The sequence below is a fragment of the Lynx rufus genome, unplaced genomic scaffold (assembly GCF_022079265.1).
Source record: "Lynx rufus isolate CCGP_SWC_20201006 ecotype Redwood Valley unplaced genomic scaffold, mLynRuf1.p SCAF_3, whole genome shotgun sequence".
Classification (NCBI taxonomy): Eukaryota; Metazoa; Chordata; class Mammalia; order Carnivora; family Felidae; genus Lynx; species Lynx rufus.
In genome coordinates, this window is record NW_025814845.1 from 143,667,217 (window position 1) to 143,693,097 (window position 25,881).

The 25,881-nt window shown below is 35.8% G+C and overlaps 1 protein-coding gene across 4 annotated transcripts in view; it reads right to left on the reverse strand.

Moving 5' to 3' along the window:
- NEK1 (NIMA related kinase 1) overlaps positions 1 to 25,881 on the reverse strand; it is a 230,289-nt gene that overhangs the window by 23,278 nt on the left and 181,130 nt on the right. For all 4 annotated transcript variants that reach the window (XM_047090703.1, XM_047090704.1, XM_047090701.1 and 1 more), the window contains 6 exons: positions 16,879 to 16,967; positions 15,742 to 15,989; positions 7,655 to 7,806; positions 4,239 to 4,447; positions 2,397 to 2,527; positions 1,987 to 2,119 (listed from right to left, as the gene is read on the reverse strand). In XM_047090703.1, the coding sequence (XP_046946659.1) occupies positions 1,987 to 2,119; positions 2,397 to 2,527; positions 4,239 to 4,447; positions 7,655 to 7,806; positions 15,742 to 15,989; positions 16,879 to 16,967 (962 nt within the window). The remainder of the gene's footprint in view (positions 1 to 1,986; positions 2,120 to 2,396; positions 2,528 to 4,238; positions 4,448 to 7,654; positions 7,807 to 15,741; positions 15,990 to 16,878; positions 16,968 to 25,881) is intronic.

Here is a 25,881-nt window from a genome sequence, read left to right on the forward strand (position 1 = left end):
GCTTTGTTTTTGCCTGTTTGTGATTATTAAGGGGGCTAAAGGAAATCATATTGAATAATATATGCAGCACTATCTACTGGCTTATATTCAATCCATTACTTGTTGCTAATGGCCCTAATATTTTCTTGACAGTTATTATTTTGTTAAGAATACTAATGAAGACACAGTGGTTTCTGAAGCTATATGCTAAGAGTACTCACTGTACCTTAAGATTTTCTAGTTTTGATTTAACGATAACTATTCGAATTTTTAAAAGATTTTTATTTTTAAAAATTTTTTTTAATGTTTATTTATTTTTGAGACAGAGAGAGATAGAGCATGAACGGGGGAGGGTCAGAGAGAGAGGGAGACACAGAATCGGAAGCAGGCTCCAGGCTCTGAGCTGTCAGCACAGAGCCCGATGTGGGGCTCTAACTCACAGACCATGAGATCATGACCTGAGCTGAAGTCGGACGCTTAACCGACTGAGCCACCCAGGCGCCCCTAAAAGATTTTTATTTTTATTAACAAATTTAAAAAAACATTTTTTTTTTGGCTGAGCTTTTTGGTCAATATAAATAAGTTTATACCTTAAATAAGTAAACCTGCTCCCAAAATAAAAAAAAAAAAATCTTGAGTTTGATTTTAGGAAATTTGATTAATAAAAATATTAAATATTTTTATTAAAAGCCTGATTCTGAAATATCTGAGCTGAATATTGATGCTCCATTCCTATGAACACTAAATCCAGGTATTCACCCTCCCATGTCCAAACACATCTACAGTTTCAAAAAAGATCTTATTTGCAATCTCAGTACACTCGAAGATATCCAGAATACTGCTGCTAGATTGAACTTTACAAAACATCTTCACTTTGTCAGTTTACAAATCTTCACTGATTTCCTCTATGTATTTTAAACATTTCATAGTATCTAATCACAAAGACTACTTTGTTTTTTTTTTAGTTTTTATTTAAATTTTAGTTAATATGCAGTGTAATATTAGTTTCAGATGTACAATATAGTGATTCAACACTTCCCTACAACAAAGACTATTTACAACAAGAAGCTTCTGATAGGGTGATTTTAACTCTAATACACATCAATTAGTTTTCACTCTGTTTTTTGACAAGTACGGCTCTACGTTTCTTTCCATTTTTCACAATCCAAGCTTCCCTTCTCTAATTCCTACTGCACTGAAAAGTACTTTAGAATATGCATTTTTTACATACAGTTTTACACTTTCATATACTTAGGTTTCATCTCCCAAGGGAACTGTAAACAACATGTAAATAAAACACTATGTCGTTTAATGTCAATTAGTAATAAAGTGCTAGGTTACAAGAAGCACTCAATAAGTATTTTGAAAACAGTTCACAGTACATTAGAATAGTGATCAACCTCTTATAGCAATGGAAACTGAAATTTCAAATAAATTACTTAATGTCACATTACTAGCTTGTCACAGAGTTAGGACTATACCACTGGTCTTGTTCCATGTCTAAATTGACTAAATTTAAGGGGCAACACCATTTTTAACTTTAATAATTTTCCATAAAATTCAAATATATTTTGTGTCATTCTGTAGGTAAATATTTTCCAAATAGAAAAATGGTTTACATATAAACCACTATAAATGAACTCCACTTACTGTGAATGGAAGAGATTACATTTGGTATTAGGAGAAACTGTACATACTGCTGAAGCATGTATGTCTAAAACTTTACTAAAGCATTCTGATTTCTAGAACTGACCAATAAGGGGTCTTTCTAAAAAATCTCATTCAAATGTTACTTATAAATTAAGTAAAAATATGGACCTAAAGGACTTAAGTCAATGAAAATATGGTAGAATCAGTAACAGTATATGACATGGTTAATTTTATAATTGCTCATAAGTACTGGATATGATTCCAATATAGATTTCACCAAAATGCATGTGATAAAAGCTCAGTAATTTACATCCTGTTTTTTGCACATTTACTTAAAATAGACTGAGGAAATCTTACCTTCTTGATAGGCTCCATCTGCCATGACTAAATGAAGAATCTTGGCATAAAGATGTTCATGTTCATTTCCTAAAATATTCTGAACTATTGTTGAACAAATCTCAATATTTTCATCTTCATCTTCATGAATAGCCTATACCAAATTTCCAAATATAAATTAATGCTTGAATATTAACTTTCTCTAATTGGAAGCTTTATTATTTATGATAAATCTATTGACCTATAAATATCACTGAGATTTCACTAGTAATCCAAAAAGAGCATATTTCAAAGTTAAATTTTTTCTTAAATAGGCTCCATGCTCAACATGGGGTTTGCACTCATGACCCTGAGGTCAAGAGTCAGATGCTCTATCAACTGAGCCAGCCAGGTGACCCAAAGTTAAATGTTTTAATTGACATTTTACTTACCTTTATCTTCTCATAAACCTCAAAGAATTTTTCAAAGCCTATTTCCTGCTCCAGGTGAAGTCTCAGTTCCTCTAAATGATTAAAGACGCTATCATATTCACATTCACTAGTAATCTCACCATCACTGTTATCTAAAATGCAGAAATAAAAAGATATTTTAAGACTAAAAAGAATGAATAAAATAATTCTTACCCTAACAGACTAAAATTCTTTTTCACAACTGAGTGAAGTCACTGAAACAGACTACTTGTGCTTTCACTATAAAGATTTTATCATTATAATTATTGCCACTTATATAGGAAATCAGTGTATATGTAAATCTGTCTTTTTTTTTAATTTTTTTTTAACATTTATTTATTTTTGAGACAGAGAGAGACAGAGCATGAACGGGGGAGGGTCAGAGAGAGAGGGAGACACAAAATGTGAAACAGGCTCCAGGCAGTCAGCACAGAGCCCGACACGGGGCTCGAACTCACGGACCGCGAGATCGTGACCTGAGCCGAAGTCGGATGCTCAACCGGCTGAGCCACCCAGGCGCCCTTGTAAATCTGTCTTAACAAGAATGTTACTTTGGGATGGGGCACCTGGGTGGCTCAGTCAGTTAGAGTTCCACTCTTGATCTCAACTCAGGTCATGATCTCACAGTTGGTGCAATTGAGCCCTGCATGGAGCGTTGCACTGGGCTCTGTGCTGACAGCGTGGAGACTACTGGAGATTCCTTCTTTCCTTCTCTATCTCCCCCTCCCCTGCTGGTGTGCACACATGGTCTCTCTCTCTCTCAAAAACAAATAAAAACAAACTTAAAAAAAAAAAAGAGGAATGTTACTTTGGGAATCTTTTATAGACATAAACAGTAAACTAGAATAAAAACATTCTGAGTAAAAAATGAAAAAAGCATACCCATATGTTCTGTACTGAGGCAACCAACCCTAACTACTGTTTTTAAAAAGTTGATATTAAACATGGGCCAAAGCAGGAAAAAGCACGCAGGAGGCAGATGACTTATGCTACATATCATAAAACTTTAGTAAAGCACTTAGAAAATACAAATGCTATCTATGTTTTATGTCATGTATATGTCCAAGACACTTGGAAATAGTCTAGTAAAAGACAAAATTACTGAAGAATCGTTCCTTTTCACATTAGCTCTTCTTCCCAAATAAACATAATATAGTTCTTGATTGCACAGATTTTCTATGTATCTTGGGGGTAATGCTATCAACAAACAACAATTTTAAAAAAAAGTGTCAACGTTTTAAAAACTGTTTTTAGTATTAACCTTGCTGGTTAACCACTGTATGTGGAAGCTCTTTGTAAAATATAAAGTGCTAGGAAAACTAGGCTATTATCTTTAGTACTAGAAAAATAAGTCAAGAAAGATAAGAAAACAATGAAAATGCTTCAAAAGCATTTCTTCTTTTTTAAAATTTATTTATTTTGAGAGAGACAAGAGAGTGCAAGCTGGGAAGAGGCAGAGAGAGGGAGAGACAAAATCCCAAGCAGGCTCTGCACCGTCAGCACAGAGCCCGATGTGGGGCTCGAACTCACGAACCCGTGAGATCATGACCTGAGCCTAGATCAAGAGTCAGACACTTAACCAACTGAGCCACCCAGGCACCCTGCTTCAAAAGCATTTCTAAAATTTAACGGGAAAGAAATGGAACAAATGTATATGGACATTTGTGTGAGAAGAAAAGGCATGAATAAAGTCAGAGACACAGAAGCATACTTCAGTTTTATTTAAAGTTGGAAATGGTTCGTATCAGATAACAGAAAAATATATTCTACTTGAAATAATTGTATACACTGAAAAAAGAAAGGTCCATGATCATGACCACGTACCCGAATGCCATTCTTCATTTAGGGCACTTTCACTGCTGGGATTGTCATCCTCATCTGCTACATCTGTCCCATTTGCAGTCTGCTCTATGTCACTGTTTTTTAAGATGGATTCTTCCTCCTCACTGTATTCTTCTCCAGGTTGTTCCCTAAGTAACTGTTCCATAGAGGCCTGAAGCTCTTGTAAATCTGTGTCAGTTTCTTCAAATACACTGAAATTTTGAAAGATTAAAGTAAACGTTACCAAAATGTTACCTTATTTTGAAATTTTACTTCAATATACATGTGCTCCTTTCTACTTAAAAGTACTAATAGTGGATAAAAAGAAATCTGAAAAAACCTACATAGGTAAAAGTAAATGAGGACTGATACAATTATAAAATACAGCACATGGTACATATTCTGGAATACATAAGCCCGAAGATGACTTGTGTGATCCTGAGTGCCGAAAGAGAATTATAAAACTATCAATGTTATTCACTGCTTAAATTTTGAAAGAATGTTTCAGTGTTTTAAAAGGCCAGACTAAAGAGATTTTTCACTTGCTTTCAAAAAAAATACTTAATATTCAAATATTTTTCTTCTATGTAATTTTGAAAATTCAGCAGAATATTCACGTGGATGTATAATGGTAGTATCCTATATGAAAGGCTTTTCATATAAACATTCATTGGACATTTGAACTTTTAGAAATGAAAATACTTATGGAATTTTACATTCAGGTTCACAGGATGATCTAGTGAATAAAAATAGTCACCAGAAATCTTATCTTTACATGTTTATCCTTGAAAACATTTCTAAAATACATAGCAAGTAAACTTTACCACATAATTAGATTAACCATAATAATCTTTGCTAGATTATCTTATTTCCAAGGCATTGCTCAGGATATTAATTTTATTTTCATGGGATTAAAGATGCTGGAACTAATTAATTTAGGCCAATAATACCTTACTTTTATATAGTACTTTAGTTTATTCTATTTAGTTTATTTATTCAGTTTTATTCTATTACTAAAATTTTACCTACATATAACTCACTTTAGAGACATGGAAACTGAATCAAAGTGTTTATATGTCTTGCACAAGGCTATACACTCAATTGCACAGTCAATAAATAGCACAGAAAGGATTGAAATCTCACCACTTCTATAATACCCCCAAAACATACTCACTGACTTTATTTCTCTTATGATTTGCCTCTTAGATATATGAGATCTTCTGAAAGAGGTTATGTACCCACGCTGAGGATTTCATCCACTAGAAAAGCTGATTTAAGTTTAGATTCCAATCAAATAAACAAGTATTTACTGAAGAGCTAAAATATAAATGGTATTATGCAAGATCTTAAATAAATTTTCCATTAATGGAAAAAGAAAATAATCTTTTAATGTAGAAATATCTTTAGTTTTTATTTATATGTACAAACTTCTACACTTTGTAGCAGGTATTGAAAAGCATAGCACCTCATTAGAACAAGAAAGAGAGCATATCTAATCTTTTGGCTCATCCTACTATTAGCATTTAACTTAGAATTTAATTAAAAGACTAACATAGCATGCACATCCACTATGTACCATTGTAACAATGAGTAAACATTAATCTGTTGATTAAATCTTCTAGTGGCCAGACTGGAGGAATTAGTACCCTCCACAGATGGTATTAAAAGTCAGTGGGGCTGCTAAGTCTGCCATTATAAGAAAAGTATAAGACTAACATCTTTTTTGGAAGAAGCACTCAAAAATTTGTCTTATATATATTTTTAAATGTGGCTCTGAATTCACTTTTGAGATTTTCTTATTATATGACCTTGAGTGAAGTTTGAATAACAACAAAAAGAAATGTTTTTTTCCCAAGGAAAACATTAAGTGAAATTTCCTGGTATGCACTAAACTACTTTTAAAAATAGCTTAGTTCAGCACTCTCAACAATAGTCAAATTATGGAAACAGCCTAAATGTCCATCAACTGATCAATGGATAAAGAAATTGTGGTTTATATACACAATGGAGTACTACGTGGCAATGAGAAAGAATGAAATACGGCCCTTTGTAGCAACATGGATGGAACTGGAGAGTGTTACACTAAGTGAAATAAGCCATACAGAGAAAGACAGATACCATATGGTTTCACTCTTATGTGGATCCTGAGAAACTTAACAGAAACCCATGGGGGAGGGGAAGGAAAAAAAAAAAAAAAGAGGTTAGAGTGGAAGAGAGCCAAAGCATAAGAGACTCTTAAAAACTGAGAACAAACCGAGGGTTGATGGGGGTGGGAGGGTAGGTGATGAGTATTGAGGAGGGCACCTTTTGGGATGAGCACTGGGTGTTGTATGGAAACCAATTTGACAATAAACTTGATATATTGAAAATAAATAAATAAATAAATAAATAAATAAATATCTTAAAAAAATTAAAAAAATAAAAATAGCTTAGTTTTCAATTTTTTATTTTATTTTTTTAAGTTGGTTTTCAAAATTTTAAATTCATATTAAAAGCTTCTAACTTAAATTTTAAAATTCTGTCATCAACTAGTAGTTAAAAGAACACAAGTCACAAACAAGCTATTGTGGCAGTCAGATTAAAACAATGGTGATTTTAGAGACACCTAGGTGGTTCAGTTGGTTGGGCAACCGACTCTTGGTTTCTGCTCAGGTCATGATATCATTCATGGTTTTTGAGATCAAGTCCTGCATCAAGCTCTGCGCTGACAGTGCAGAGTAACATAGGAGGGCTTACTTGTTGCAAAGAGGGTGGAAAAAGATTACTGTCTAAGGGGCTATCACTTCCCATAGTTCTCAGAAGTGTTGGTTAAATTTCTCTCGGATTCTAGATTCCCTGTGGATCATGAAGAAAGGAATTTTGGGAAAGCAATTAAATGTATGTGCACATACATATGCGAATAAAACAACTAGTCTACCTGCTAACTCTCCACTGCCATAGTTTTGAAATCATACATGGCAGGAGAGAGATATAGAGGCTTTCTGGTCTTTTCCCTGGTGAACTGTAGAATAGTACATATTTCACAATTTCCCACTTCAATCCCTGTATCATGTGGCATTAAACTGTTAAATAATCATCACCCTAATATTCATTCATTTAAGCAAAATTTATTACACATGTACCCCATGGCCAAGTCAAGGTCCTACATGTTCAGTAGTGAATAAGACAGAGAGCACACATAGAAATCATTTTCTTATATTCTTCAAAGTGAGAGTAAGTCATTATATTACTTAGAGGCAACTATACATGTCAAAACTTGCATGACTGTACTTTAAAAATGCTGTATAAAGGTAAAGAAGTAGTGAAAAAATCAGTTATAGATCATTTTTTAAAATTGCCTAGGTGAGTCACATCTCTAGAACTCCTATAAACTCAAAAATTCTGTTAGTGCTAGTATTTGTTAATGACATCATGCTCACATGTCTTCAGAATCAGAAGGTCCTTCTTTAATATGCTCATCTTCAATTTCATCTATTTCAAGATTGTCTTGACATACATCTCCTACAGTGGGAACATCCATCAGTGTTCTGAACAATTTTGAGAGATCTGGAAGTGAACATGTCCTCAACATCTAAAAAAGTTAACAGACTTCTTAGTAGGAGTGAGATCATTAGAAAATAAAAATGAGATAAAAAAATTAGAAAGTTAGAGCTAATACTAATTTTTTATTTTTATATCATATATTTAGAGCTAGAAGCTCCAGAGGTGACTTGTCCAAGGTTAGAACCTAATTCTCTTGAATTTCAGCTCTGTATTTTTTTCAGTGAGGAAACTAAATTTTCAAGTTATGCCTGGGTTTCAACACACAAGGATTCACTTAAATCATCGTTCAAAAGCAGGGAGAGGTGCTTACTTGGGGTATGCCCAGGGAACGGAATTAGAAATCTGTCAGAAATCAGGCAGTGCCAGAAACTGCTAATTTGCTCCTTCTCATTCAGGACCTATACTGTCACTCTTTTACTGTATCTCTGCTAAGTCTTCCTCTCACACTTTCCTATGGCCAATCCTCCCATATATCTTTCCCAAATCCTGGACTGAGTTAGTCTGAAGCTTGGCAAAGCACCATCACACATAAATTGGTGGCCCTTTGTATCATTTATCCTAGGAGCTGTTGGCTGGGCCACATTGGTTAAACAAAGAACTTCATATTAGTGCAAAATAAACAAACAAACAAACAAAAAACAAAACAAACAAAAACCTAACATGGCTTCCCTGAACAATGGACTGTAAATGGAGCCTTTCCTACAAGAAGGCAAGGCTAGAAAGACAGGTACTGGATGTTCATACTGAAAATCATGTGAGATCAGGTGAGAAGAAACTGACTTAAGAAAAAATGCACAGTTGAGGTATTTAAAATTTGAACTTGTTTGCATAAGACCAGAAATAATAGAAATAGCCTCTGGCCACTAACCTAACAGCAGTTAGAATATGATGGATAGACAGAGCAATGAAACAAATATCTAAATATATAAGTCTCAGAGTTGGGTTAATGACCCTAAAGGAGTCTGTGAGATTTGAAACATAACTCCTAAGGCCCTGGTAAGAATCTACAACAGATTGGAGGCTGTGAAGAAAACACAATGTTTAGCATATTAATGAAAATTTATATTCGTCGCCAATTTTATTGGTACAATCTGTTTTTGAGAATAAAAAAAGGATAGATTTCCATTACTTGAACATAATTTACATATTACAGCACTTGAAAAAAATGGTTATGAACTACAAGATGGTAAGATACGTTGTTTGTCAAAGCACTTAATAATGGTACTGAAAGTATTTCTTTTTCTGAATCTCTCACTGTCAGCAGAATTTATGCTTGACTTGTTTATTATTTTAATGGTTTGAACCCTGTATATTATAAACCAGCGGTATGCAAAATATGCATACAGTAACAGTTTCTCTAGATAGATACAGCGTATATGCATTATATACCTAAATTCAAGGGGACACGACATAAAGATGCAGTATTTTTTAGGCTGAGATAAATTTTAACTCTGGTAAAATAGTCTCAATTCTAGTTTATTCCTTTCACTAGTTAAAATAATTTTCCTAATATGGGAGCCTGGGCGGCTCAATTGGTTAAGTAAGCATCTGACTTCAGCTCAGGTCTTGATCTCCTGGTTCACAGGTTTGAGCCCTGCATCCAGCAACGTGCTGAAAGTTCAGAGCCCAGGGGCGCCTGGGTGGCTCAGTCGGTTAAGCGTCCGACTTCAGCTCAGGTCAGGATCTCACTGTCCGTGAGTTCGAGCCCCGCGTCGGGCTCTGGGCTGATGGCTCAGAGCCTGGTGCCTGCTTCCGATTCTGTGTCTCCCTCTCTCTCTCTGCCCCTCTCCCGTTCATGCTCTGTCTCTGTCTCAAAAATAAATAAACGTTAAAAAACTTAAAAAAAAAAAAGAAAAGAAAGTTCAGAGACTGAAGCCTGCTTCGGATTCTGTGTCTCCTTCTCTCTGCCCCTCCCCCGTTCACACTGTCTCTCTCTCTCTCTCTCTCTCAAAAATAAACATTAAAAAAATAATTTTCCTAACTTAATGTAACATAATACAGTTAGAAAGAAATTTTAAGAGGTATGTAATTTCACAACTTTCCTCCTGGAATAGATCTATGTACCCTCAATCCAACAGCTTATCTATCCTATATTGAAAACCCTTTATGTTCACAGTCTTCTTTGACAGATTTTTTAGATGTTTTTGTTTGTTGGTTAAGTTCTTTTTCTCAAAAATGAAGAGAACCACATAAGATAGTGAATAAATTAAGTAGTAAGTATACTAATAATAGAACTCCACATAAAATTGTACTTAAAAGAATTCTGTCAACTCATAGTTTCATCTGTAGTATTTTTCAAATAAAATTATGAATTAGCAATACTCTGGTTATAGTACAGAATGGATTATAATGAACATATTTATTTAACTTCTGCTTACTAAAATTAAACTGTAACACTGTTTCTTAAAAATAGCTTCTACAAATATATCCTCATTTCAACCCATAAACCAGGTGAAAAGTGGATCTAAAACATTAAAAAAATTATGAACATTTAGCAAAGGCAAAAATTATAGACATTATATAAGAATTGATATTTTAGCAAATTAAAACAAGACATTTAAGACATATACGCTACTGGTGAATTACACATCAATATTCCCCCCCACCCCTACATTCTCCATTTGCTATAATGAGTAAAGAAATTCTTAATATTTTTATAGAGATTAGTTTTCCACTCCACTCCGCAGATCAGAAAACTATTGGTGGAACACATCTGGTCTCTCTCCACCCTGTATTCGCCATCCTCTAAAATGAGGGAGGTCTAAGGGGAAGGACAAATAACTATTTTGTTTGGTGACCTAGACTCTGTTCTTATATAAGTGATAGCATGAGAAGATCACCTCTTGAGATGATTTCATTTTGAACTATTACAAATTTACCTTACCTTACTTGATAAATCAAGTCACTCTATTACTACTACCTTATGAAAGCTACATTTACAGTGTTTGTTGTCAGAAATAATACAACCCATCGCTTCTCGGCCTTTTGGCTAAGATCAAGTGCAGAAATAATACAACCCAGAAGATAATATAATTCTAGACTTACTAGAAATAGCTTTTCAGAATGAAAGTGTAACAAAAAGGTTTTTAAATAAACAAAAGAGGAAAAAAAGTCATCACCAACAGGGCTGCACAAGAATGTTAAAGGAAGTTCTTAAAAGGTGCAGAAGTGATAGATACCAGATAGAAACCTGAATTCTACACAAAGTAATGAAGAATATCCGAAATGGTAAATATATAGACTCTCAATTTTTACTTTCTGTAAAAGATAATGTTTAAAGCAAAAATGATGAAAATTTATTGTGGTGTTTATAACATATGGACATAATATATACGACAACAATGCCAAAAGGACAGACAAGAGAGTGGAAATGGAAGTATATTGTTAAATAGGTTAAATAAATACTGTGGTATATTAAATATGTTAAATATGTTAAATAAATATAGTGGTATATTAAAGAAAGATTGTAAAAAGCTAAAACTGTATGTTGAAAACTGAGAATTACAACTAAATATTTGAAAAGGTCTATCTTTAAAAGCAAATAGAGATTAAATAATATGCTAAAAATAATCCAAAAGAAGGGAGAATTAAAGTAAATAGGAGAAGAAAAAGTGATGAGACAAATAGAAAACAAATAGCAAAATGGTAGGTTTAAAATTAATCATATCAATAATATATAAAAAATTACATAACAAGTAAATTGTCTAATCACTTTGAATAAAAGAGATTGTCAGGCTGGTTAAAAAGACTTGACTAGATGATAGCTACAAAAATCCACTTTACATATAAAATCTGTGTGATTAAAAGTAAAGGATGTAAAATATATATACCTCATAGACATTAATCATCAGAAAGCTGGAATGGCTGTATTAAAATTGGACAAAACAGATTTCAGAACAAAGTGATATGACCAACAATAAAGAGAGTCATTTCATAACGATTAAAGAGGTCAATTTTTTAAGACTATATAAAGATTATTAACATGCATTAAATTGACTGGAAATTTTAACACTCCTTTCTCAGTAATTGATAAATAAGTAGAAAGACAATTAGCAAGGACACCACTATCAAACAAAAAGGGACACTTCATAGCAATAAACCTATCAATTCAATATCCAGAAGACAGCAATACTGAATTTTTATTCACTCAAGAGCAAAGTTTCAAAATACATGGAACAAAAATAGACACAAATGAAAAGACAATTATGCAAGTATAGTTTTTTCAATCTTTTCTCATCAAATGATACAACTAGACAAAATAGAAGATAAAGAAGACTTGAACAACACTAGCAACCAATTTGACTTAATTCTTGATATTTACAAAACATTCCACACAATGATAGAATACACATTCTTTTAAGGAGATCTGTTAGAGTAGAAGCCACCAGTAAAGGAGACCAAAGGGTGAGTCATGAGCGCCGAGGAAAATGTGATATAAAGCAAGCCAAGATATAAAAATGATTTTACAAATAAAGTGTATATCAACTCTGTTGGAAGAAAAAAATCAAGAAAGATGAGAGAAAAAGGTACAGGGAATTTGGCAATGTATTAGTAACTAATTTGACAAGAGCAGTTTTAATGGAGGAGTGGGATGAAAGTCATATTGGAATGTATTTGGAAGTGGAGACTGCAAAGATACAACATACTGAAGATGTTTGGTTGTAAAGGGAACAGAGAAAAGGGGTGGTAGCTGGAGAAGGACATGTTGTCAAGAGAAGAGAAGTTTGCTAATTACGATGGGACTTACAAGAACATGTATGTTGAGGAAATGATCTACTATAGAGGAAAAAGTTGATACAAGTGTGACCAAAGTAAAGGAGTTATTCCTTGAGGTGAGAGAGGTTAGGATTCAAAGTACAAGGAGAATTTCCTTTAACAATAATAATAAAAAAAACCACAGGGTTGCCTGGGTAGCTCAGTCGATTAAGCATCCAACTTGATCTTGGTTCAGGTCATAATCTCGTGTTCATCAGACTGAACCCAGGATCAGGCTCTTTGCTGAGTGTGGAGCCTGCTTGGGATTCTCTCTCTCTCTCTCTCTCTCTCTCTCTCTCTCTCTCTCTCTCTGTCTCTCTCTCTCTCTCCTCTCTCTCTCTCTGTCTCTCCCTGCCTTGTACACACTTGTGCACGCACTCTCTCTCCCTCTCAAAAATAAACATTAAAAAAAAGGTAAGTAGCATAATTAACATTTTTAAAAAAGACCTTTAACAAAAATCCTTGTTAAGAGCTCAAATTATTCCACTTAGTAGACAGATTATCTATATGTTTCAAAATAAATTTTACTTTTTCTCCACATTTTAAGGTGACCATTATGAACACCAAGTATTTACTATTTGGGCCCAGTGATGAACTTTCATGACCTCAAAGATTTAAGGAATAGGGAGGTATGGCCTTCTGTCCTTGCCTTAAATGGCTACAAACTGCTTTGGCTTTCTAGGGTTCTTTCTTGCCCTTCCTCTTACAGTCATTCCCCTACATGAAATCTATTTTGTTGTGCTTACTTCCGAAGCAAGTACTTCTATAGAACTACTAAGGCTGAACTAAGGTCATGAAAGAAAATAAAAAAATTAAAATGTATTATGCAAGGAATGTTAACATTTTTTCTTAAGTTTATTTCTTTATTTTGAGAGAGAGGCAGAGCATGCGAATTGGGGAGAGGCAGAGATATAAGGAAAGAGAGAGAATCCCAAGCAGGTTCTGCACTGTCAGCATAGAGCCCGACATGGGGCTTGAAACTACGAACCATGAGATCATTACCTGAGCCAAAGTCAAGAGTCAGATGCTTAACTGACTGAGCACCCAAGCTCTCCAGGAATGTTAACTTTATACACAGAAAAAATTATTAAAAATCTCTAGGCTAAAGACAATTAGCTACACACCTTTACTAGAAAGGAACAAGTGTATGAATTACATGATAATCCTTCTCTGTTCCACAAGTAGGCCTTATTCTCTAACTCTGAAGATCATAACATTTGTTTTCATAGTTTACATCTTTGAAAGTTTGAATGCTATTAGACAAGTAAGAGAATTTAGCAATCTCTACATTTAAAATAAGATTAAGACAACACTCCATAAAGTAAAAACATATCCAACTGGAAAACTAAATTGAAAATCAAAATGACATATTTAAAAAATAGCCAAGGATGAAAGAATTCAGGTAATGCATTCCTATACAGACCTAAACATATAAAAAATGTCCAACATCAGTGGCAAACATAGAAACACAAATTTTAAAAATACCATCACCCATTCATTAAATACACAATTTTTAAGTGAATGATAACAGTTGGTGCTCTTTAGAGTACAGACTCTCATATACTATTGAGGTATTATTAGCTACTTTTTAATCTTTATTTTATTTGTGTGTGTGTGTGTGTGTGTGTGTGAGAGAGAGAGAGAGTGAGAGAGAGAGAGAGAGAGAGAGAGAGAAAGTGAGCGAGCACAAGCGGCAGAGGGGTAGAAAGAAGAAGAGGATCCCATGCAGGCTCTGCACTGGCAGCAGAAAGCCCAATGTGGGGCTCAAACTCACGAACTGTGAGATCATGACCTGAGTCAAAGTCAGAGGCTTAACCAACTGAGCCACCCAGGCGACCCCATAATAAGCTATTTCTTAAAGGGAAAACAGGCGGTATACAATATAACCTTTTGAACTCTACTTACAGAAATTTACTTTATGAAAATAACTGTGGCTATTGTCAAAGATACCCATGTAGGTAGTTAAGGCCCAGCAATAAAAATAGATTAGTTTAAAAAATTATATATAGCATAGCAGCACAATGGAATTTATGGTCATTATGGATGATATGAGAGATTATTTGACAATATGGCAAAATGTTATTTTTAAAAAATGCTTATTAATTTATTTTGAGAAAGAGAAAGAGCACACATGAGAGGTGAAGGGACAGAGAGACAGAGAGAGGGAGAACCCCAACCAGGCTTTGCACTGTCAGTAAAGAGCCCAACATGGGGCTCAATCTCATGAACCTTGAGATCATGACCTGAGCCAAAATTAAGGGTTGGTCACTCAACAGACTGAGCAATTCAGGTGCCCATGACAAAATGCAATTTTTATAATAATATAGCTTTCAATAGTAACATTTGTAATAGTTTTATAATTATTATTAAACAGAAAAGCAGGTTACAAAAAATATGCCTAATAATTCATTTTGGCAAAAAGTTTTATAAATGTAAAAATTACACATATAAAACGTAATATAACAAAATATGTGACTCCTTTATATTTTAAAATGTTCTATAGAGATACTATTGCAATTTCAAAATAAGAAAAAGATAGCAAGTGAGAAAAGATAAGAGGTTTGAAAATCTTCTGCCAGAAAGTGCATATGAATATCTTACCTATTAGTCTTTCTACATACAAATTAGGCAAATAGTACTTCTGTCCATTTAAGATATATTGCTTGGGGTGCCTGGATGGCTTGGTCGGTTAAGTATCAACTCTTGATTATGGCTCAGGTCATGATCTCACTATCCAGCCCCACGTTGGGCTCTGGGCTGACAGCGTGGAGCCTGCTCAGGATTCTCTCTCTTCCTCTCCCCCATGTGTACACTTGCTCTCTCTCTCTCAAAATAAATAAATAAACTTAAAAAAAGAAAGGATATATTACTTAAGTTTAGTCTCAGACTAAAAATGGAGGTAGGGTTGAGTAGTGAAGAGAGGAGATAATGTAAGAGGGTGTAAGAGAGATCTTCTGCTTAAATAAAAGTAGACCCTATAAAAAGAATCCTGAACAAGGAACCAATGAAATAGGTTTCGTCCTAGTTGTACTCTCAATAGCAACTTCTTTTTAGAATCCCAGAAGAGAAGATGGAGGCCTTCTGTTGTGTGTGTGTGTGTGTGTGTGTGTGTGTGTAAGAGATTAAAACTCAACATTATGGTTTATCAAAGAAAATAAATAAGAAATGTTATTAAAATAGATATTTTCTATTTGAGGTGCATACTTGCCTTTGGGTTGTTTGCATCAAATAGACCAGTTGAAAGTCCAATCAGCAAGGAATTCTTGTTTTTATTTTTTGGTGGTGAATCAGAGCGAGATCGAAGTGGAAAGGATTCTTCTGGTGAACACAAAATTGATTGAATTTGAGAGACTACGTTCAAGTGTTTTGAAAGAACCACTCTTTGGAAAACTGGTTCTGGTTGCACAGATTTATCTACATCACATTTGGAGTGCTGAGAATCATCTATTTCAGTTCCTGTGGTATAAAGGAAAGATTCTGTGATAAGTCTATATAGTACTTAAATAGTTTTATGTGATATTGAAAAAGGCACAGTATTTAACATGGATTCTAGCAAAAACCTCCATGTCTATCAAGAAAACAAAACCAAAGTATTTATGTGATTGTATTACCTTATAAATAATCTTTGGATATTAGGTTTTATTTTCAGAAAGCAGATTAATTTGCTATATACTTCCATTAAATGCAAAATATGTAGACACAAATGTAAGGAAATGTGAAAACACACTGTTTAGACACTCATATTTACCCCCAGTTTATCTTTGTTCCTATAGGTTAGATAGGAAAAATTATATTTCTCATATTTTAATTAATACTATTAAAAACAAGACAATTTACTTAATGTTCTTAGTATACTGGCTTAATTTTAGCAAGCAGTTCTTTTTGTTTTGAACATTCAATAAAATAACTGGCCAAAAAGTTATTTATTTATTTATTTATTTATTTATTTATTTATTTATTTTTGAGACAGAGAGAGAGCACAAGCAGTGGCAGGGCAGAGAAAGAGGGAGACACAAAATCCAAAGTAGACTCCAGGTTCTGAGCTGTCATCAGCACAGAGCCTGATGAGGGGCTCGAACTCACGAGTGGTGAGATCATGACCTAAGTTGAAGTTGAATGCTTAACCAACTGAGCCATTCAGATGCCCCTTGGCCAAAAAGTTTTACTGCCCATGTTGCCAAACAATCCAGGTTTATTAATGACAACCTAATGCTCTATGACTACTACACTTTTTAAATGAATGAGGTAACTGACAAGAAATGCTGTCTATTAATATGTTGTCCAAATAAAAGATTCACATTAACAACCTTCCAGAAAGTATTTAGTCTAGCACAACAAGGCTTACTTATATCAACTTCACTAAGGTGGTCCACATTCCTTGGGATTCCATCTTCAGTAACTTCATCTTGCTGAACAATGATCCTATCTTCCAACCTGCCAAGATGGATACATCAGTAAAAATACAATTTACTAGAAATAAAAGCACTCGTAAATTAAAAAAGAAAAAAGAGTACAAGTTCACCAGAATTCTATGATCCCTCTTCCATAATATTTTCCTCATGTGTGTACAGATATACATATTTTTCTTTCATAAGCACATTGTATTTTTTACCCTATTAAAACCTTCACCAATCAGTCAGTCACAAAAGCCAGCCTCACCACTTCTTGTAACAGTGGTTCCCAAAATGTGGCCTCTAGACATTAGGAACACACAGAAACTTGTTCAAAATACAATTTCTCAGGGCCTAGACTGGACCTATAAATCAAACCTTTGGAGATAAGGCCCACCAATTGATTTTAATGAATACCAAAATAATTCTAATACTTGCTAATGTCTGAGAACCACTACTTTAAGCAATCAAAATGCCCCTTAAGAGTGGAGAATATAAAACAATCATGCTATACTAATACTGTAAAATATCATGCAGCTGTTAAAAAAAATGAAACAGAAATCTATGTGAAATGCTATATAGAATGATAGTTAATATATTATTAGCTAAGCAAAGTAATCTGCAAATCAGTATTAAATGGTGTTAAGTTTAAAAAATGGTGTGTAGCACAGTACAAAAAAAATAGAATGATATGCACAGAAATGTTTTAGTTCTTGAAGACAGTGAATTAATTAAGGGAAAAAAGGTAAAGAAGAACTAACAATTTTTATTTCAATATAGCTGGGAATTAAATTCATGTATTTTTTTAACAAAAATTTAAAGATTGGAATAATACGGTCCAAAGATTTGAAACAAATCCAGAAAAAGATGCTCGATATCACTAACCATCAGACAATGCAAATCAAAACCAAATAAGATATCATCTCATAACAAAGATAGATATTAGCTGTATCTATTGTAATCCTTTTACAATATATACAAATTAAACCATCATGCTGTATGCATTAAACTTACAGTGATACAAGTCAATTATTTCTCAATAAAAATGGAAAAAAGGAATCATTTCAATAAATATGAACTGGTAACCACCTCCAAAAAGATAACATCTTATATCTGTTACAACGGCTATTATCAAAAAGAACTAAGTGTTGGTAAGGATGTGGAAGAAAAGGAATCCTTGTGCACTGTTGGTAAGGATGCAAACGGTGCAGCCACTATGAAAAACAGTATGGAGATTCCTCAAAAAATTAAAAACAGAAATATAATACAATCCAGTAATTCCACTACTGAGTATCCAAAGAAAACAAAAACACTAATTCAAAAAGATCTATACTTCCCTATGTTTATTGTAGCATTATTAATTAACAACAGCCAAGATTTGGAAGCAACCTAAGTGTCCTTTGACAGATGAATGTGTACACGCATGCACATACTGGAATATTACTTGGCCATAAAAAGGAGTGAAATCTTGCCACCTGCATAACACAGGTAGACATGGAGGGTATTTATGTTCAGTGAAATAAGTAAGACAGAGAAACACAAGTACCATATGATTTCACTTATATGTGCAATCTAAAAAAAAAAAAGAACACAGAAGGAAACATAAACCAGGAACAGACCTATAAATACAGAGAATAAACTGGTAGTTACCAGAGGGAAGGGAGGTGAGAAGATGGGAAAAAGGGATGAGGGTTAGTGGGAGGTCCAGCACTATTTACAACTGACAAAAGGTAGCAACAATCCTGGAAACGACCCACCATCATCTGCTGAATGCCCACCAATTGCTGAACGGATAAAAATATATGGTATATTCCACATAATGGATTTTCAGCCATAAAAAGGAATGAAGTGTATATCCTACAAAATAAACTTTGAAAACATTATGTTTGGTTAAGTGAAAGAAGCCAAATACAAAAAGCCACGTACTATATGATTCCATATGAAGTATCCAGAATAGGCAAATCCATGGACAGAAAGGAAATTAGCAGTTGACAAAGGCTGGGGGAAGGGAAAAACTGAAAGTGGCTGCTTAATGGGAGTCAGGGTTTCCTTTTGGGGAAATGAAAATGTTCTGGAACCACATAGTGGTAATGGCTACACAACACTGTGAATGTACTAAATACTACTGAATTATACACATTAAAATGGCTAAAATGGTAATTTTATGTTATATGAATTTCACCTCAACCAAAAAAAAAGTAATATTCCTTTTAGAATTCCCCTAACTGCTCAAATCCTAGTTGACTTTACTGTTATCAGTTTGGTATATATCTTACCATATTTTTCCATTTTAAATTTTAAATTTCCATTTTTCCATTTTAAATTTACATAAAAATAATATAGTGTTAATATACAGAAATGCTTTTTTACCCAATATCATTTTATTTCATTAATTATTTGATATTTGGGGCATATTTACATATTAATACATGAAGTAACATTTTACTATTTAAAGTGCTGTATACAATACATAATGCAGCATACAGAAACTATTTTTGGCGACTTCCTTATTGATTATTTAGACTCTTTCAGATTATTTGTTGACTTTCCTACAATAAACATTCTTGCATATGCCTCTTTGTACCCATGTGTGAGTAATCTTAGAGTAAATACCAAAAAATAAAACATATATTTTATACAAAATGTACATTTTACATTAACAAAACTGGGAAATGGATCTCCAAATTGGCTCTCCCAATTAATATTCATATTCATAATGTTTCTTTTTTTTTTTTTAAATAAGGTTTTATTTTATTTTTTTTTTATATGAAGTTTATTGACAAATTGGATTCCATACAACACCCAGTGCTCATCCCAAAAGGTGCCCTCCTCAATACCCATCACCCACCCGCCCCTCCCTCCCACCCCCCATCAACCCTCAGTTTGTTCTCAGTTTTTAACAGTCTCTTATGCTTTGGCTCTCTCCCACTCTAACGTCCTTTTTTTTTTTTTTTCCTTCCCCTCCCCCATGGGTTCCTGTTAAGTTTCTCAGGATCCACATAAGAGTGAAACCATATGGTATCTGTCTTTCTCTGTATGGCTTATTTCACTTAGCATCACACTCTCCAGTTCCATCCACGTTGCTACAAAAGGCCATATTTCATTTTTTCTCATTGCCACGTAGTATTCCATTGTGTATATAAACCACAATTTCTTTATCCATTCATCAGTTGATGGACATTTAGGCTCTTTCCATAATTTGGCTATTGTTGAGAGTGCTGCTATGAACATTGGGGTACAAGTGCCCCTAGGCATCAGTACTCCTGTATCCCTTGGGTAGATTCCTAGCAGTGCTATTGCTGGGTCATAGGGTAGGTCTATTTTTAATTTTCTGAGGAACCTCCACACTGCTTTCCAGAGCGGCTGCACCAATTTGCATTCCCACCAACAGTGCAAGAGGGTTCCCGTTTCTCCACATCCTCTCCAGCATCTATAGTCTCCTGATTTGTTCATTTTGGCCACTCTGACTGGCGTGAGGTGATACCTGAGTGTGGTTTTGATTTGTATTTCCCTGATAAGGAGCGACGCTGAACATCTTTTCATGTGCCTGTTGGCCATCTGGATGTCTTCTTTAGAGAAGTGTCTAGTCATGTTTTCTGCCCATTTCTTCACTGGGTTATTTGTTTTTCGTGTGTGGAGTTTGGTGAGCTCTTTATAGATTTTAGATACTAGCCCTTTGTCCGATATGTCATTTGCAAATATCTTTTCCCATTCCGTTGGTTGCCTTTTAGTTTTGTTGGTTGTTTCCTTGGCTGTGCAGAAGCTTTTTATCTTCATAAGGTCCCAGTAATTCACTTTTGCTTTTAATTCCCTTGCCTTTGGGGATGTGTCGAGTAAGAGATTGCTACGGCTGAGGTCAGAGAGGTCTTTTCCTGCTTTCTCCTCTAAGGTTCTGATGGTTTCCTGTCTCACATTTAGGTCCTTTATCCATTTTGAGTTTATTTTTGTAAATGGTGTGAGAAAGTGGTCTAGTTTCAACCTTCTGCATGTTGCTGTCCAGTTCTCCCAGCACCATTTGTTAAAGAGGCTCTCTTTTTTCCATTGGATGTTCTTTCCTGCTTTGTCAAAGATGAGTTGGCCATATGTTTGTGGGTCTAGTTCTGGGGTTTCTATTCTATTCCATTGGTCTGTGTGTCTGTTTTTGTGCCAATACCATGCTGTCTTGATGATGACAGCTTTGTAGTAGAGGCTGAAGTCTGGGATTGTGATGCCTCCTGCTTTGGTCTTCTTCTTCAAAATTCCTTTGGCTATTCGGGGCCTTTTGTGGTTCCATATGAATTTTAGGATTGCTTGTTCTAGTTTCGAGAAGAATGCTGGTGCAATTTTGATTGGGATTGCATTGAATGTGTAGATAGCTTTGGGTAGTATTGGCATTTTGACAATATTTATTTTTCCAATCCATGAGCAGGGAATGTCTTTCCATTTCTTTAAATCTTCTTCAATTACCTTCATAAGCTTTCTATAGTTTTCAGCATACAGATCCTTTACATCTTTGGTTAGATTTATTCCTAGGTATTTTATGCTTCTTGGTGCAATTGTGAATGGGATCAGTTTCTTTATTTGTCTTTCTGTTGCTTCATTGTTACTGTATAAGAATGCAACTGATTTCTGTACATTGATTTTGTATCCTGCAACTTTGCTGAATTCATGTATCAGTTCTAGCAGACTTTTGGTGGAGTCTATCGGATTTTCCATGTATAATATCATGTCATCTGCAAAAAGCGAAAGCTTGACTTCATCTTTGCCAATTTTGATGCCTTTGATTTCCTTTTGTTGTCCGATTGCTGATGCTAGCACTTCCAGCACTATGTTAAACAACAACGGTGAGAGTGGGCATCCCTGTCGTGTTCCTGATCTCAGGGAAAAAGCTCTCAGTTTTTCCCCGTTGAGGATGATGTTAGCTGTGGGCTTTTCATAAATGGCTTTTATGATCTTTAAGTATGTTCCTTCTATCCCGACTTTCTCAAGGGTTTTTATTAAGAAAGGGTGCTGGATTTTGTCAAAGGCCTTTTCTGCATCGATTGACAGGATCATATGGTTCTTCTCTTTTTTTTTTGTTAATGTGATGTATCACGTTGATTGATTTGCGAATGTTGAACCAGCCCTGCATCCCAGGAATGAATCCCACTTGATCATGGTGAATAATTCTTTTTATATGCTGTTGAATTCGATTTGCTAGTATCTTATTGAGAATTTTTGCATCCATATTCATCAGGGATATTGGCCTGTAGTTCTCTTTTTTTACTGGGTCTCTGTCTGGTTTAGGAATCAAAGTAATACTGGCTTCATAGAATGAGTCTGGAAGTTTTCCTTCCCTTTCTATTTCTTGGAATAGCTTGAGAAGGATGGGTATTATCTCTGCTTTAAACGTCTGGTAGAACTCCCCTGGGAAGCCATCTGGTCCTGGACTCTTATTTGTTGGGAGATTTTTGATAACCGATTCAATTTCTTCGCTGGTTATGGGTCTGTTCAAGCTTTCTATTTCCTCCTGATTGAGTTTTGGAAGCGTGTGGGTGTTCAGGAATTTGTCCATTTCTTCCAGGTTGTCCAATTTGTTGGCATATAATTTTTCATAGTATTCCCTGATAATTGTTTGTATCTCTGAGGGATTGGTTGTAATCATTCCATTTTCATTCATGATTTTATCTATTTGGGTCATCTCCCTTTTCTTTTTGAGAAGCCTGGCTAGAGGTTTGTCAATTTTGTTTATTTTTTCAAAAAACCAACTCTTGGTTTCGTTGATCTGCTCTACAGTTTTTTTAGATTCTATATTGTTTATTTCTGCTCTGATCTTTATTATTTCTCTTCTTCTGCTAGGTTTAGGCTGCCTTTGCTGTTCTGCTTCTATTTCCTTTAGGTGTGCTGTTAGATTTTGTATTTGGGATTTTTCTTGTTTCTTGAGATAGGCCTGGATTGCAATGTATTTTCCTCTCAGGACTGCCTTCGCTGCGTCCCAAAGCGTTTGGATTGTTGTATTTTCATTTTCGTTTGTTTCCATATATTTTTTGATTTCTTCTCTAATTGCCTGGTTGACCCACTCATTCGTTAGTAGGGTGTTCTTTAACCTCCATGCTTTTGGAGGTTTTCCAGACTTTTTCCTGTGGTTGATTTCAAGCTTCATAGCATTGTGGTCTGAAAGTATGCATGGTATAATTTCAATTCTTGTAAACTTATGAAGGGCTGTTTTGTGACCCAGTATATGATCTATCTTGGAGAATGTTCCATGTGCACTCGAGAAGAAAGTATATTCTGTTGCTTTGGGATGCAGAGTTCTAAATATATCTGTCAAGTCCATCTGATCCAGTGTCTCATTCAGGGCCCTTGTTTCTTTATTGACCGTGTGTCTAGATGATCTATCCATTTCTGTAAGTGGGGTGTTAAAGTCCCCAGCAATTACCACATTCTTATCAATAAGGTTGCTTATGTTTATGAGTAATTGTTTTATATATTTGGGGGCTCTGGTATTCGGTGCATAGACATTTATAATTGTTAGCTCTTCCTGATGGATAGACCCTGTAACTATTATATAATGTCCTTCTTCATCTCTTGTTACAGCCTTTAATTTAAAGTCTAGTTTGTCTGATATAAGTATGGCTACTCCAGCTTTCTTCTGGCTTCCAGTAGCATGATAAATAGTTCTCCATCCCCTCACTCTGAATCTAAAGGTGTCCTCAGGTCTAAAATGAGTCTCTTGTAGACAGCAAATAGATGGGTCTTGTTTTTTTATCCATTCTGATACCCTTTATATGTGAGGGCACGTTTACCCCTTGCTGCTTTCAGAATTTTCTCTTTATCCTTGTATTTTGCCAGTTTCACTATGATATGTCGTGCAGAAGATCGATTCAAGTTATGTCTGAAGGGAGTTCTCTGTGCCTCTTGGATTTCAATGCCTTTTTCCTTCCCCAGTTCAGGGAAGTTCTCAGCTATTATTTCTTCAAGTACCCCTTCAGCACCTTTCCCTCTCTCTTCCTCCTCTGGGATACCAATTATGCGTATATTATTTCTTTTTAGTGTATCACTTAGTTCTCTAATTTTCCCCTCATACTCCTGGATTTTTTTATCTCTCTTTCTCTCAGCTTCCTCTTTTTCCATAACTTTATCTTCTAGTTCACCTATTCTCTCCTCTGCCTCTTCCATCCGAGCCGTGGTGGTTTGCATTTTGTTTTCCATTTCCTTTAAAGCGTTTTTCAGCTCCTCGTGACTGTTCCTTAGACCCCTGATGTCTGTAGCAAGAGATTCTCTGCTGTCTTGTATGCTGTTTTCCAGCCCAGCGATTAATTTTATGACTATTATTCTAAATTCACTTTCTGTTATATTATTTAAATCCTTTTTGATCAGCTCATTAGCTGTTGTTATTTCCTGGAGATTCTTCTGAGGGGAATTCTTCCGCTTGGTCATTTTGGATAGACCCTGGTGTGGTGAGGGCCTGCAGGGCACTTCCCCTGTGCTGTGGTGTATAACTGGAGTTGGTGGGCGGGGCCGCAGTCCGACCTGATGTCTGCCCCCAGCCCACCGCTGGGGCCACAGTCAGACTGGTGTGTGCCTTCTCTTCCCCTCTCCTAGGGGCGGGATTCACTGTGGGGTGGCGTGGCCCGTCTGGGCTACTTGCACACTGCCAGGCTTGTGATGCTGGGGATCTGGCGTATTAGCTGGGGTGGGAAGGCAAGGTGCACGGCGGCAGGGGGGGCAGGCTTAGCTCGCTTCTCCTTAGGTGATCCACTTCAGGAGGGGCCCTGTGGCAGCCGGAGGGAGTCAGATCGCTGCCGGAGGTTTGGCTCCGCAGAAGCACAGAGTTGGGTGTTCGCGTGGAGCGAGCAATTTCCCTGGCCGGAGCCGGTTCCCTTTGGGATTTTGGCTGGGGGATGGGCGGGGGAGATGGCGCTGGCTAGCACCTTTGTTCCCCGCCAAACTGAGCTCTGTCGTCCGGGGGCTCCGCAGCTCACCCTCCCTTTGTCCTCCAGCCTTCCCGCTTTCCGAGCAGAGCTGTTAACTTATGACCTCCCAGACGCTAAGTCGCGCTTGCTGTTGGAACACAGTCCGTCAGGCCCCTCCGCTTTTGCAAGCCGGACTCGGGGGCTCTGCTTGGCCGGCGAGCCGCCCCTCCGCCCCGGCTCCCTCCCGCCAGTCCGTGGAGCGCGCACCGCTTCGCCGCCCTTCCTACCCTCTTCCGTGGGCCTCTCGTCTGCACTTGGGTCCGGTGACTCTGTTCTGCTAATCCTCTGGCGGTTTTCTGGGTTATTTAGGCAGGTGTAGGTGGAATCTAAGTGATCAGCAGGACGCGCGGTGAGCCCAGCGTCCTCCTACGCCGCCATCTTCCCAGAATCCCATATTCATAATGTTTCAAAGCACCTAATTCCCAATCCCTCACCAATATTTGATGCTACTACTTCCCTTCTTCCTGGCTTCATATTATTTTATGAAGAAACTTTCACTGGATACACCTAAACTCTGGTCTGCCTTTTATTTACTTCTCTCCTTTGAGGGAGAACAAGTATCTGACATTCATGCATCCATAGTTCTTCACTGAGTAAAGTTAGTCAGAACTTAGGAGTGTGATGTCTTTTTTTCCTCAGTAGTATTGACTCTCTATAATCCATAAAGTACCATACAATTGTATTTACTAACCATATAATATGGTTTTCTCCTTTGATAACAACTATATTCATATTATTTTCCCATTTTTTTTCTCTTGGACTTTTTTGTCTTTTTTCTTATTAACTTACATGAATTCTTTATGAATTCTGGATATTAATTATTAGGTTGCCTCCCATTTTTTGACATTTAGGTCTTTAATAAATTTGATATTGTTTTGTTGAATGGTGTTAGAAACAAAACTAAGGGGCGCCTGGGTGGCGCAGTCGGTTGAGCGTCCGACTTCAGCCAGGTCACGATCTCGCGGTCCGTGAGTTCGAGCCCCGCGTCGGGCTCTGGGCTGATGGCTCAGAGCCTGGAGCCTG